This window comes from Coffea eugenioides, chromosome 6 (assembly GCF_003713205.1).
Source record: "Coffea eugenioides isolate CCC68of chromosome 6, Ceug_1.0, whole genome shotgun sequence".
Lineage (NCBI taxonomy): Eukaryota > Viridiplantae > Streptophyta > Magnoliopsida > Gentianales > Rubiaceae > Coffea > Coffea eugenioides.
Genome location: NC_040040.1, coordinates 8,417,688 through 8,430,284, shown reverse-complemented (window position 1 = coordinate 8,430,284; position 12,597 = coordinate 8,417,688). Strand labels below are relative to the sequence as shown.

General features: G+C 37.8%; 3 protein-coding genes across 4 annotated transcripts; 1 reads left to right on the top strand and 2 right to left on the bottom strand.

Annotated features, from left to right (window-relative positions):
- Window positions 1-13: 13 nt before the first annotated feature.
- Window positions 14-2,206, bottom strand: LOC113774961 (probable histone H2A variant 3). The gene is made up of 2 exons (XM_027319632.1): window positions 1,956-2,206; window positions 14-587 (listed from the first exon to the last, which is right to left on the bottom strand). Exons 1-2 carry the CDS (start codon window positions 2,079-2,081, stop codon window positions 291-293), a joined length of 423 nt encoding a protein of 140 aa, XP_027175433.1. The 5' UTR covers window positions 2,082-2,206; the 3' UTR covers window positions 14-290.
- Window positions 2,207-3,024: 818 nt separating this feature from the next.
- Window positions 3,025-6,569, bottom strand: LOC113775566 (serine-threonine kinase receptor-associated protein-like). Of its 2 annotated transcripts, XM_027320504.1 has the most exons (8): window positions 6,459-6,569; window positions 6,012-6,147; window positions 5,314-5,449; window positions 5,034-5,115; window positions 4,772-4,947; window positions 4,332-4,469; window positions 4,111-4,250; window positions 3,025-3,782 (listed from the first exon to the last, which is right to left on the bottom strand). In XM_027320504.1, exons 2-8 carry the CDS (start codon window positions 6,127-6,129, stop codon window positions 3,520-3,522), a joined length of 1,053 nt encoding a protein of 350 aa, XP_027176305.1. In that variant the 5' UTR covers window positions 6,130-6,147; window positions 6,459-6,569; the 3' UTR covers window positions 3,025-3,519. The 2 variants fall into 2 exon arrangements, with proteins under 2 accessions (XP_027176305.1, XP_027176304.1); XM_027320503.1 differs by having other exon boundaries at window positions 6,012-6,569.
- Window positions 6,570-7,109: 540 nt separating this feature from the next.
- On the top strand, window positions 7,110-12,542 carry LOC113774609 (26S proteasome regulatory subunit 8 homolog A). Its single transcript, XM_027319175.1, has 9 exons — window positions 7,110-7,434; window positions 8,561-8,658; window positions 8,781-9,005; window positions 9,115-9,177; window positions 9,270-9,433; window positions 10,361-10,517; window positions 10,610-10,708; window positions 11,201-11,311; window positions 12,113-12,542. Exons 1-9 carry the CDS (start codon window positions 7,230-7,232, stop codon window positions 12,251-12,253), a joined length of 1,263 nt encoding a protein of 420 aa, XP_027174976.1. The 5' UTR covers window positions 7,110-7,229; the 3' UTR covers window positions 12,254-12,542.
- The last annotated feature ends 55 nt before the right edge of the window (window positions 12,543-12,597 follow it).

Below are 12,597 nucleotides of genomic sequence, written 5' to 3'. Positions count from 1 at the left end.
AGTACATGCAACGATCAGGAAACAGTCTTGGCACCGGAATATATAGAAAAGCACAAATATAACAGACTTGAGAAACATGGCTTTATTTACACATTCAAATCCACCAGAATATAAAGACAAAGACACGATCCTAATAGCCTATGATTGTAACCACGTCTACAGCATCTAAGAAGCAGCTAGAATTCATGCAGACCAGTTTAGATGCACAAGCAAAGTGACACGGGGTTAAGTCAGCCAGTCTTCTGAAAGTGAATTCTCTCAACTAAAAGAAATCCACCATCCGTTGGAAACTAGTCCTTGGATGATTTGTTGATAAGTGACTTGTGGATGTGCGGAATCACACCTCCACCAGCAATGGTTCCTTTGATCAGTGTATCGAGTTCTTCATCACCTCGAATTGCCAGCTGCAAATGTCTTGGAGTAATACGTTTCACCTTAAGATCCTTACTTGCATTGCCAGCAAGCTCCAACACTTCAGCAGTCAAATACTCCAAGATAGCTGCAGAGTAGACTGCCGCTGTTGCACCCACTCTCCCATGTGCTGTTGTCCTCTGTTTCAGTAAACGATGGATCCGACCAACTGGAAACTGCAGTCAAATGCGATATACAGTCATTTCACTAAGAGAATTGGTTAGCTAACACATCATATTCGGCTTAGCAAATAACAGCTAGTACAAACATTTAGAACCAAGAAAACAATAAATCCAACTAACAAATGACCTTTGAAAAAGTAGACAAGTTAAAGAATTACTCCATAACCACAAAGAACCCTAATTTCTCATTAAACAAGAAAGAGGGAAGGGGGGGGGGGGGGGTGGAAGAAAAACTTAAAGCAAATACACGAAATCAAAAACAATAACCAAACAACAAGAAGACATACAGATGTCCCCAACAGTCAGAAAACTTTCAGTGTGTTCATAAACATGAATATGCAACAAAATATCACTGCTAAACAGTAAACAAATACATAAGAAATTTTACATTTGCTAGTCATTAAGAAGAAGGGAACGGCAAAAGAGAGGAAGAAAATACTAAGATGAAGAAATTCAGTTTGATTTCTTCCTGGCTCTCAATAGTTATCCTATCTTGCATGAGTGGAGAGCACATAATGGCCAAAGAAAGAAGAAAAAGAAGAAGAAGATGAGGTAACAAAAGAAAGTTATTCATGTCACACAGATCCATATGAACAAGAACCGGGTTGATATGTTCCTGAAACATCCGCAGTTGGTTATTGAATACTTACAAAACAAGTTCAACTTCTAGAACAAACCGACAAAACTGATTTGAGCATTTCAACCAAAGATCGTTTTTTGTCTCTTACTTTCTGGGGATGTGGATCATGGAAGAGTAACATGTAAACTGTCCAATGATCTTATCTCCTTTTATTTTTGATCATTTGAGTTTTACTGATAAGGCATCACTGACTTTGAAATTAAGAATAGAACATTCTTCTCTTTTTCTTCCTTTCCTCTTTTAATAGTTTCATTTTCACATAGCATTAGATTGTATTACCACATGAATAAGACATTTTACAAATCCATAAAAATGAGCATTCAAATTCCTAGGTAGAAACTATAAACTAATCATTCAAATGCACAGAAGTAGAGTAAATCTACGGGCTTATTTCCACAATATTATAGTTTTTAATCAATTTTACAAAATATCGCACCTTTTAAATTAATTAAAAGCCCAATAATAATGTAAATAACCGCAGAATCTCCGCATGCATAACTTTGTGTATTTTTGCAGGGTCAGGGCCTTCATATCATATGGTAAAAGAACAAATCTTAAACCCAAATAAACAAATAAGAAAACCATGCAAAAGGAAGAAATCAATAAGAAAATTGAAAAACAAAACAGGAAGGGAAGAACACAAAACTCGCTTCGGAAGGGTAGTCAGGAATTCGGTTTTTTTTTTTAAAAAAAAACGAAAAAAAAGGGTTGGGAAAAAGTACTTGGAGGCCGGCACGAGAGGAACGAGAAGTAGGTTTCTTCTTGTCCTTGTCTTTGTCCTTGTTAGCCGCAGCGGACGCGGAGGAGTTTTTGCCGGTTATCAAACCCTTGGCGCCTTTTCCCGACATTTTTTCCCGCCAAATCCCTCCAACCGATTGGAAGGGCTTTCAGTTTTTATCAAGGCTTGAGAACGAAAAAGAGGCTTTTTGGAGCTTCCGGTTCGGGTTTTGATCGACGGGTCGCAACTCGCAACTCACAAGTCACAAACGAGGCAGCAGGCAGTCCAGTCGAAGACGGAGAGAAAGAGAGAAGACGAGAGGAGGAAAGTTAACGTGCAAGGCGCGCGCAGTAATGGAATTGTCATAAAGGGGGGATGCCGTAACGTATTTAGGTTACCCTCAATTTCGTAGGAATTTGCACAACTGTCCGCTTTGCATCCACTGCCATTGAGGGTAAAAGGGTAATTTCGTGTGCCCCATGGGTACTCCTGACGAGATTTGCTCTTTACCTCTTCTGTTCCCAGGCAGCTGGATAAGGATCACTCAAAATCCCCCTCTTTCCTTACAACGTTAGTCTGTCGGGAAATTTCAACACATATTTAACTCGTGTTACACTTTCTAACTTTACCAAATCGTCCTAAAACAGTAAAGAAATCTTCAGCTCTTGAACTCGTAGATAAGGCAATTTGAAATAGTCCAGCTTTTTAGAATTTCTAGAATTTTTAAAGCCGCATTACGTTGATATAAATCTCTGCTAAACCTTTACAAGAATTAAAGGTTAGAAGAAGTTAACTTTTAAATAGCTTGAAAAGGAAAAGGTTAGTCAATCACACTTGGATTAGAACACGCTTCACCATATACTAACTTCCGCAACTGTAGCTGCTCAACTTAAAACTGGAAAGGAAATACTTGAGAAACTGGTACAGACATAGGCCTTTATCTTGATTGCTTTAGATTTTACAAAATCTGATTATAGACAATAATCAACATCAATAAAAGCAACCTTTCATAAGTTATATATTTTTTTATCATTATAAAATCTACAATCAGAATATAAAAGTAATTGAGAACATCACAAAAACTGATTACTCGTGATCAAAATGTATAATCTGTTAAAATAATCGATTTGAGTACAACAAGCCCATGCTCACGGGAAGTGGTGTAAACTAAAGTGCCAATCATCCCTTGAACCGTCATGAAATAACCGCAAAACTTCAAGAATTTCCAAAACTTCAATCCCAACACGTGCGGTCATAAGGTAATGAACATAACCCGCATTTTATAAACGCGCGCCGTACAAGCACATTTCTAATGAATCATCATCACCAGTCATGTAGTAGCTAGCTTCCAGCGAGACCTTGATATACATACAGACAATAACTAAGTGCACCAAGCAATGGTCGCGGGTTTACCACAATAGCTGTTCTTAAGAAAGCAGATCCGCGAATTTAAACTAAAGATATCCTGCCTAGAGGCAAAGGAAAGACAATTAGACTGACGTCCGACAGAGGAGGAATCTTTGTACGTGGCATTTGACATCCCAACCAACACAGATATCATCAGCCCCTCAGGCGTTCTCCATCTCTTCTTTCTCCCTGGACTTTCCCTCATCTGTAATGTGGAACCCCTCAATTTTGCGGGAAACTTCATCTGCACTAACCTTCACCCTTCCTGTTCCACCATTTGCTGCAATAGGCTCACTCTCATCATTAATCAGTGGCCCTGTTTGCCATATTCTGATTGTTCCATCTTCAGATCCTGAGGCATATGTTTCCCCGCCTGGTGCAAAGCGAACACAGTGCACAGGACCATGGTGACCCTTGTTACATGCTGCACCCATAAGATAAATACTTAGCGTGAAACTGGAGACCAACCAAGGATGTATTCCCTAAACCTTCAAGCGTCAGGTTAGTACATGTACATCAACTAATTGAAACAAGACAAAAAGAAAATCAGACACAACATGGGATATAAGGAGCCTGTAAAGGAACCAGCCAGGCCAGGATTTAGAAGGTCAAGGGTCAATGAGAAAATAATATCTATGCCTAGGGGCCCCGACATTCTTTTCATATTACAATCCATGTCTCATAATTTTGTAATATGCGGTCCAAAATCTGAAGTTGGTTCACTCTAAATCTCGTTTATTTTACTGACGTACCTATCTCGTCACCAGTATGAAAATCAAAAACACGAATCCACATGTCTTCTCCTGCAGCAACAAATTTGAAACCATATTTGGGTTCCAAAGAAGCTGACTCTACAGTGCATGGCATGTTGTAGCTCTTAACCAATCCAAAACTGCAAAACAAGAAAACACATGTGACTAGAAGTTAGGCCCGCAGAATCAAGACAAATGCATCTGATTTTCGTTGAACTCACTGATTTGCATCCCAGAACTTCACACTGAAACCATCGGCAGTTGTAATGTATCGACCATCTTGACTAACTTCAGCACTAGTAACGGGTGATTTAGTCTCTAGTGTTTCGACCACTTTGCCAGTTCTGACATCCCATAATCTGAAATGGGAAATAAACCATTAGAAGATAAGCTTCAACCTCCTGTAAGATCTCAAACACATTATAGAGAATCTGAAACACGAAAAACAAGTACGGACAAAAAAGTAAATGAAATGCCAGGTTATAGCAATAAAGCTTATCTTATTTTCAAACTTCCACCTCTAACCTCGACATACACGCTAACTTCAATTTTCATAGTGTGAACTATGAAATCTATCTAATAAAATGGAAATGAGGATCTGAAACTTTAAAAACCCAAGAACCAAAGATTTCAGTACACGAATTCTATGGTACAAGCATACCTGACCCCTCCCATATCCGTACAAGAACTTAAAATTGTCTGATCACTGTGGAGCCATGTAACAGTTCTGACAGAGCCAGGAGACTTGTCTACTTCTCTAGGAGGAGCATCAGGGCGATTCAGATCATATATTCGAAGAACTTTCTCAACTCCTCCAGTAAGTAAAAAATTGGTATCCTATTCCAGGAAAAGGAAGTAATTCTAAGAAGAGCATGAATTGATGGCAAGAAAGTGTTTATACAGGAAATGACTCAAAGATGTACCTCTGAGAAAGCACAGGCTCGAACAATGTGCTTGTGCTCAAAAGAATGCAGTATGTCCCCAGTTGTAGCATCCCAGATTTTTCTGTATCACAATAAACCAGATTGTACAAGGCAATCAATTGAATGCTGATCAATGGAGACAATACCACTCTTGTTAAATGCAGGAGATGACAAGAAGACACAAAGACATCAAGACAAATGCATATAATTTCTTGAGCGACTATCAACAGTGTGCAAGTTTTGTTCGCTTTGCAAGAGTATTGAGGAGCATGTTACATACGCAGAGAAGTCAGCAGAACCAGTAGCCGCACGAAAAGCATTTGTATCCAAGCAGCAACTCCAGACTGCACCTTTATGCCCTTCAAATGTTCCGATCCAATCTCCAGTCTCACCATTTCTAAGCATAGGATTGGAATCTGGAATATACGAACGAAATATGATATACTAATCAACTAGAAGTATGAAAGTGCAGAAAACAGGGTTCTTTACAACAATGAAATACAAACTAAGATAAACTCTCATATCTTACTCCTACCGGAACTAACTGCTTGAAAAATTATAAGCAAACAAGCCATTGAACATTGACATATGCTGGTTCGATTAAGGTGCCCTTCTCAGACAATACTCCTTTCACTCAATGCCAAAATAAGGAAGCAATCAAAACCTAGAGTTGCTTCTAGTAATTCACAATGATCGTCCTAATTTACACTGCTGACAGATAATGGACAAAAGTACTCAAGAAACTGTACATCAACGGTAATTAGACACGAGTATCAGCATGATCAGAGCCTTCTACTCGGGGGACGGGAGGAAGAATTTTAGAATCTCAAGAAATTTAACAAGAAACAATTGATTGTCGGAATGAAAATAATCTCAGTATAATTATCCAACGTATGTACCAACAGATACGTTGAATTTCTCGCATATATGTAAAATGTGAATAAAAACTTAGGAAAAACCGAAAAAAAAAGCGCAAACCTTTGCTGGCACTAATGAGGAAGTAGCCATCTGGAGTGACAGGACTATAGAACAAATCAACGACGGGGCGCGAATGGCCGTGGCAAACCAACGGTACCGCCACTCTCTTCTTATCCATTTCTCCCAAATACAAATTCTACTATGTTCAACAAAATACCTCAGCTATTTATGTATATCTACCGTTTTTAATCTAAAATTTTATTTATTTGATTGATATATATTCTAGAAAATACGGAAAAGATTTTTTAAAATTATTTTGAATGCAATGTTTTGTTGAGCTGCCAAAATTACAATTAATAAAATATAAAAGGGAAAAAAAAAGACAGCTGCAATTAAACAAGGTTGTAAGAAATGAGAAAGAAAATTCTGGTGGTGTATAAGATTTAAATGTACGTGAATCTGGCGGTATATGGAATACAAGTGGGATTCAGGAAAGGGAATCCGCACCTCCTAGCCCCTCCCTGTTAGCTCGGCTGTAGATGGAGATTTTCAAAATTGTGGAGATCAAGGGTTGGGAAAGAAAGAACTGAGAAAGAGGCGAGCGGGTGAACGGGTGACCGGGCTAGGCGCAGGGTCAAATTCTGGCCGGGCCAAGGCTTTTTATGGGAGGTTCATGGCTCTTTTTGTCTTTTCCTAATCCTAATGGATTGTTCCTGTTCGCTAAAAAATTACTACTATTAGAGTGGCATAAGTTCTGACATGTAAAAAAAATGATTGAGTTGGGTGGTAGGAAAAAAATATAAATAAAAAATTCTAAATTTAAAGCCTTGCACTTAGAAAAGAAAAAGTCTTAGCATTGTTTAAAAATTAAAAAAAATTAGTCTTGACATGTATAAATTCTATTAATTTTTAACATTTCTTTTACAGAAATTATACAAATTAGCTTTTATGTATTACAACTTGTTAATTGTCGCTCAGTAAAATTTTAGACAAATACAAAAAAAACTCATTCACGAAACCAGCCAAACTTTTGGTTTGTTGTATTCCAAGACCCGAATGAGTTTCTGAATTCGTTTGTTGTCATCCAAGACCCAATAGGAAATCCGCACCCCATCGACCCGCCCGATTTATCCGTATTTATAAATAGGGCAAGGAAAAAGGAAAAAAACAATACCAGAGTTCAGAGGAAATCGATCGTCATTCTGGTGCAATTGAATCCCCAATTCACCTATCATCAAAATCCGATAAAATCGAAGCTACCAAAGAAGCTTTAATAAAATGGCTACAGCAGAGGTAGAGAAGAACCGAAGTGGAGCAGAGAGAGAAGAGAGCTGTTCGAGCAAGGGTACGATGATGGTGAAGCAAGGCGAGGGCTTGCGGCAGTATTATCTCCAACATATCCACGATCTTCAGCTCCAGGTCCGCCAGAAATCCCACAATCTCAACCGTCTCGAAGCCCAACGCAACGAGCTCAATTCTAAAGGTTGCCAATGCCACTTCCAGTTCATTGCTTGCTTTTCGTTTACCCAAATAGTTAAAAACCCTAGCTTAATAGTTGATTTTTTTTTTTTCAAAATCTACACAATTTGCTAGTCCCACACTATGCCTTCGCAGTAAGATGCCTTGGGCTGGGGGGTGGGGGAGGGGGAGGGCTATACACCTATTTTAAATAATGTTGTTGACGAATTCGCAGAATGTTGGAGGTATTATCTGGGGATTTGTTGGAGTGCTTAGCTTGTGATTTATTTTGGCAATGCACAAAGTGGATGTTAGGTCTCGAATTGGCAAAGTTTGAATCTTGAGAACCTTGGGTTAGGTGATTGGCAAAGTTCAGTTCTGTAGACGCAGCGGTGTGTGAAATTTTTACATTTTGGGATTCTTTTAAGGTACTTTCCTTTACAGAGAAGTAGTTTGGATATGGTTTTGAACACTTGACCCACATCATAAAGAGCTCAAAAGTAATAGGCAGGGGTCGGCAAGGACCTGAGTTTTGGATCGGATTACATATGCTGGATCAACTAATTGTCATATGCACAGAGGTCCTTAGCTGAAAATCATCTAAATCAGATTAGCAAGGTTTTTTAGCTTAATGAAGTTATTGGGGTTTGGGATATTAGAATTGACAGAGAGCAATATAAATTTACTATGCCCTTTTATTATATGCACAGAGGACTTTTATTATTGTTCTCTGGCATGAATAGTTTGTTCTTTTAGAATCTAGTAGCGCTTGTATCCATGGTTCAAAGCTGTCCTCATGTGTGATGTAGACACCTGTCTATCTAGTTTAAGTAAATAAGAGGATTTGGGACGGAAGAGTTGAGTTGAGTGCAAACGTCGCTATATTTTAGTAAACCTGTGGGACAATATGATTCTTCCTTTAGTTAATGCTTACTTGAACAACTTTTTGTATTTTAAGCATAAGCTAGCTCTTTTATCTCTTTATTTACTTTTACGAAGAGATGGCTACTATGAATTCTGTTTTCTATTCAAGCTGTCCGAATCATGACTAATTCTGATTTTTGCTTATCGTTCAACATGTGATTCGTGCAAGTTTGCAGTTTTAAATATTGAATTACCAGTTATTGTTTTATCTGTACTTGAAATGACAGTGAGAATGCTCAAGGAGGAGTTGCAACTACTGCAGGAGCCTGGATCTTATGTGGGTGAAGTTGTCAAAGTAATGGGGAAATCTAAAGTTCTAGTTAAAGTAAGTTTCCTTATGTTCTTGCAACCTCTCTTTTGAAGAATCCAAAACACAAAAAGAAAGCAAACAAAAAATTAATAGACGGAGTTCAATGCTTACGCTTTCCTTATTGTATATCCCATCAGGTCCATCCAGAAGGAAAATATGTGGTTGATATTGATAAAAACATTGACATTACAAAGATCACTCCATCAACCAGAGTTGCTCTCCGAAATGACAGCTATGTCCTGCATTTAATTTTGCCCAGCAAAGTGGATCCGTTAGTCAATCTCATGAAAGTTGAAAAAGTTCCTGATTCTACATATGACATGATTGGCGGTCTTGACCAGCAAATCAAAGAGATTAAGGAGGTTTTTCCCTTTCCATTTGAAATATTTGGAAATTATCATAGATGAACGTTGTAATTTTGATGTTATTGGATAATTGATTTCTTTGCATTCTGTTCCTGTTGCATTCCAGGTTATTGAGCTTCCAATCAAACATCCTGAGTTATTTGAGAGTCTTGGGATAGCTCAACCCAAGGTGCTAATTTGTAGCCTAGCTATTTGAATATGTTGCCTTTATGATAATTTAACTTTCTACTCATGCTCTCTCTTTTATTTTTTAAATGGCAGGGAGTCCTACTTTATGGACCTCCAGGAACTGGGAAAACACTGTTGGCCAGGGCAGTCGCACATCATACTGATTGTACTTTCATCAGGGTCTCTGGTTCTGAACTAGTGCAAAAATATATTGGGGAAGGTTCCCGAATGGTGAGGGAACTTTTTGTCATGGCCAGGTTGGTTGCAAAACTTGCTGCTTCATTTTAATATCCTTGAATTTTCATTTCACTGAAGTGGCTATATGCTCATTTTCCTTGTTTTCTGCAACATTTCTTCTAAATGTGGAAACCAAGTTGGTTGAAAGAAGCTAAGGAAAAGGTGGGGTAGGATCCAGCATTTAAGATTGTTGTGTGATGATTTATTGGAACATTACTTGCTATTAGGTATTATTTTGAGATATTACGTATGATGCAAGGTTTTTCCATCAATCAAAGAAGTACACGAGTATTTTAGTGTCACAAGAATGAACATCCAAACTGTTACCTTTTTTGGGCCAGCAGGTTGTGGGAGACTGCAAATTATATGCATTGGAGTAAAATGTTAATTTGTGAACTTTTGGCTAGCAGATGATTGTGTTGTAGGCTGGATCTTAGAATTGGCATTTGAAACAAGATTGTTCTCCTATAGACAACAGAGGAAAAAAGAAAGTTTAATTAGAAATATAGAAAAATTCGCATGGAGTCGAAAAAAATGAAATACAAGAAGGATTGACTCTTCCAATTTATCTGTATCAGATTTTAATCATAATTGCGTTAACTTATTTTACATGATTATAGCATAGGGCTGTATTGTGTATTGCAAAGTGAATGCCTACTAGCAGCTCTTAAATTTCTCTGTTGCAATGGGGCAAAGTGATCCAGACACCCACAAAAAATATTCTCATTGTTCAGGAGAATTGAGAAACGTCATCTACCAGTTGAAAGCATAAACCTCTGGATCTCTTACCTTTTAAGATTTTTTTTGGGGGGTCCTATTGACATTTGCTTTAAGCTTTTTGCCATTGAAGCATGGCTTTTGCTGGATGATACAGTTTCATGATTACTTTTAACAGTGTATTGTAAGGACTAAATTTCCTTATTTTGGGCTTTATTGTTGTTTTATAGGGAGCATGCCCCATCCATCATTTTTATGGATGAAATAGACAGTATTGGTTCTGCGAGAATGGAATCTGGAAGTGGCAATGGTGACAGTGAAGTACAGCGGACGATGCTGGAACTTCTCAACCAACTTGATGGTTTTGAGGCATCAAATAAGATCAAGGTGAATACATACATTGGCGCTTTATTGAATATCAGTTTTGTGTTTATCCTTTATGTTCATGGTGCTGTAGTAGTTAAAATTTGCCTGTTCAGGTTTTGATGGCCACAAATCGTATTGATATTTTGGATCAAGCTCTCCTTAGACCTGGGAGAATTGACCGGAAGATAGAATTTCCAAATCCGAATGAAGAGGTATGTGGATATTTAGACAATGTTCTGAATCCTTGAAAGTGTTTTTTCTTGTCTACTTCTTCAGCTTTTTAGCTCATTGAAACGCTTCTTGTCTCATTATAAATATTTCAGTCCATGAGGATGGATCTCTTCTGCCTTTCATTTGTAGTCCTCCTGGGAAGTCAAATCATGAAATCTATAGTTAGGGAATGCCCTTGCGTGTTTTCCTAGTCTAACATTGTTGAAATTTCCTCAGTTAGATATTGCTTTTGGATGCTTTCATGGTCTAAACTGTTGAAATCTCAGAAAATGCATTTTTATCCTATTTTTGCGTATCTTTTGTACTTTCACATAGATGCACATGCTAAAGCAACAATTTTTAGGTCTTCGTTTTTTCATGTCATATCAGTGAGTTTGTCTTGGTTTTACTTATAATAATTTTGGTAGTTAGTTCCATCAGTAACCTGTTTATAACTTTTCATCAATTGACTTTGGTACTGAAATGCTTTGCAGTCTCGGTTCGATATTCTAAAAATCCATTCAAGAAAGATGAATTTAATGCGTGGGATTGACTTAAAGAAGATTGCAGAAAAGATGAATGGTGCATCTGGTGCAGAATTGAAGGTGCAAGTCTATCTGCTTCTAGATTTTTTGCTTAGTGCTTAACCCACTGTTTCTTGTGTCGTACACTAAGAAACTGGCAGGTCCTTTTTTTTTTTTTTTTTTATAATAATAATGATGCATGTTTTTGTTGCTTATGTTGCATCTGTACCTCTAACTTGACTCTTTCTGCATCCTCAGCTGATGTAAGTGTATGAAACTTGTTTCATTCAAAGTAGTTGTCATTAGGAAGTCTGGCTAAATGCAATAGGCGGTACTGGTGAACTGTCAGGCTCTGGGTTCCAATCCATGATTTGTTTGTGATTTTTGCACATCTGCCAACTTTCAGATTTATTGATACATGAATTCCATATTCATATATTAATTATGTTATGTGGTACCACTGGATTTTGTTAGAACTCTTAGACAATTGGAGTGTAGGTGAGAACCAATTTCTGGTTTATCAACTCTGTCCAACACCAATGCTGAGCTGAATTGATTGGGTTGGGTTTTTTCTCCCACTTCTTTAGTTGAATGTAGGAGTATTCGAGTGCTAGAGTGGGGGGTTGAGAAATTGATATTTCTGACTTTTCTTTTGGTTAAACCTTTAGCATGTATTTCAGTGATCTGAGTTTAGGCAGCTTTGTATTATTGATTGTGCACTTGAGAGACAATTTTGAGTTTAAAGATCAAACGAGTAGATTTTACTCGTTTCATGATTCTTTTTCTACATATATACTCTATTTTTTCTCCCCTTTGATGTGAATAGGATACTCAGCATCAGCTTTTAAGTTCGCTTAAGCTTTATTGGCCCCTTTATTGCAGGCTGTGTGTACAGAAGCAGGGATGTTTGCTCTGAGGGAGAGGAGGGTTCATGTGACGCAAGAGGATTTTGAGATGGCTGTTGCCAAGGTGATGAAAAAGGAGACGGAGAAAAATATGTCCTTGCGAAAGCTATGGAAGTAATGAGAGTTTTGGTTTTCTCTGGATTGATGTACTTGAAAAGTGTCCAAGTTTCCGTTTAACTTTGGTTTTATGTAGCAGAATATCGTTGATCTGGAAGATACCATGTTTGCATCTGTCGTTGCTCGCCTTTGCGTTAGTAACCCCAGATGCAAATCGGTTGTGTTATTTTCTGAGTTTGACGTTTTTCCTCCCTTGTCTTGCGAACATTTGTATGTAATTTTATGAAGTGAGTTCGATAAAGTTCTTAATCCAACCCGAGGTTTTATGACTCGTGTCATTTTCTTCTTAATTTCCTTCTCTCACTGACGAAGCATATACTCCATGCAATTAAAGATGTCACAAGC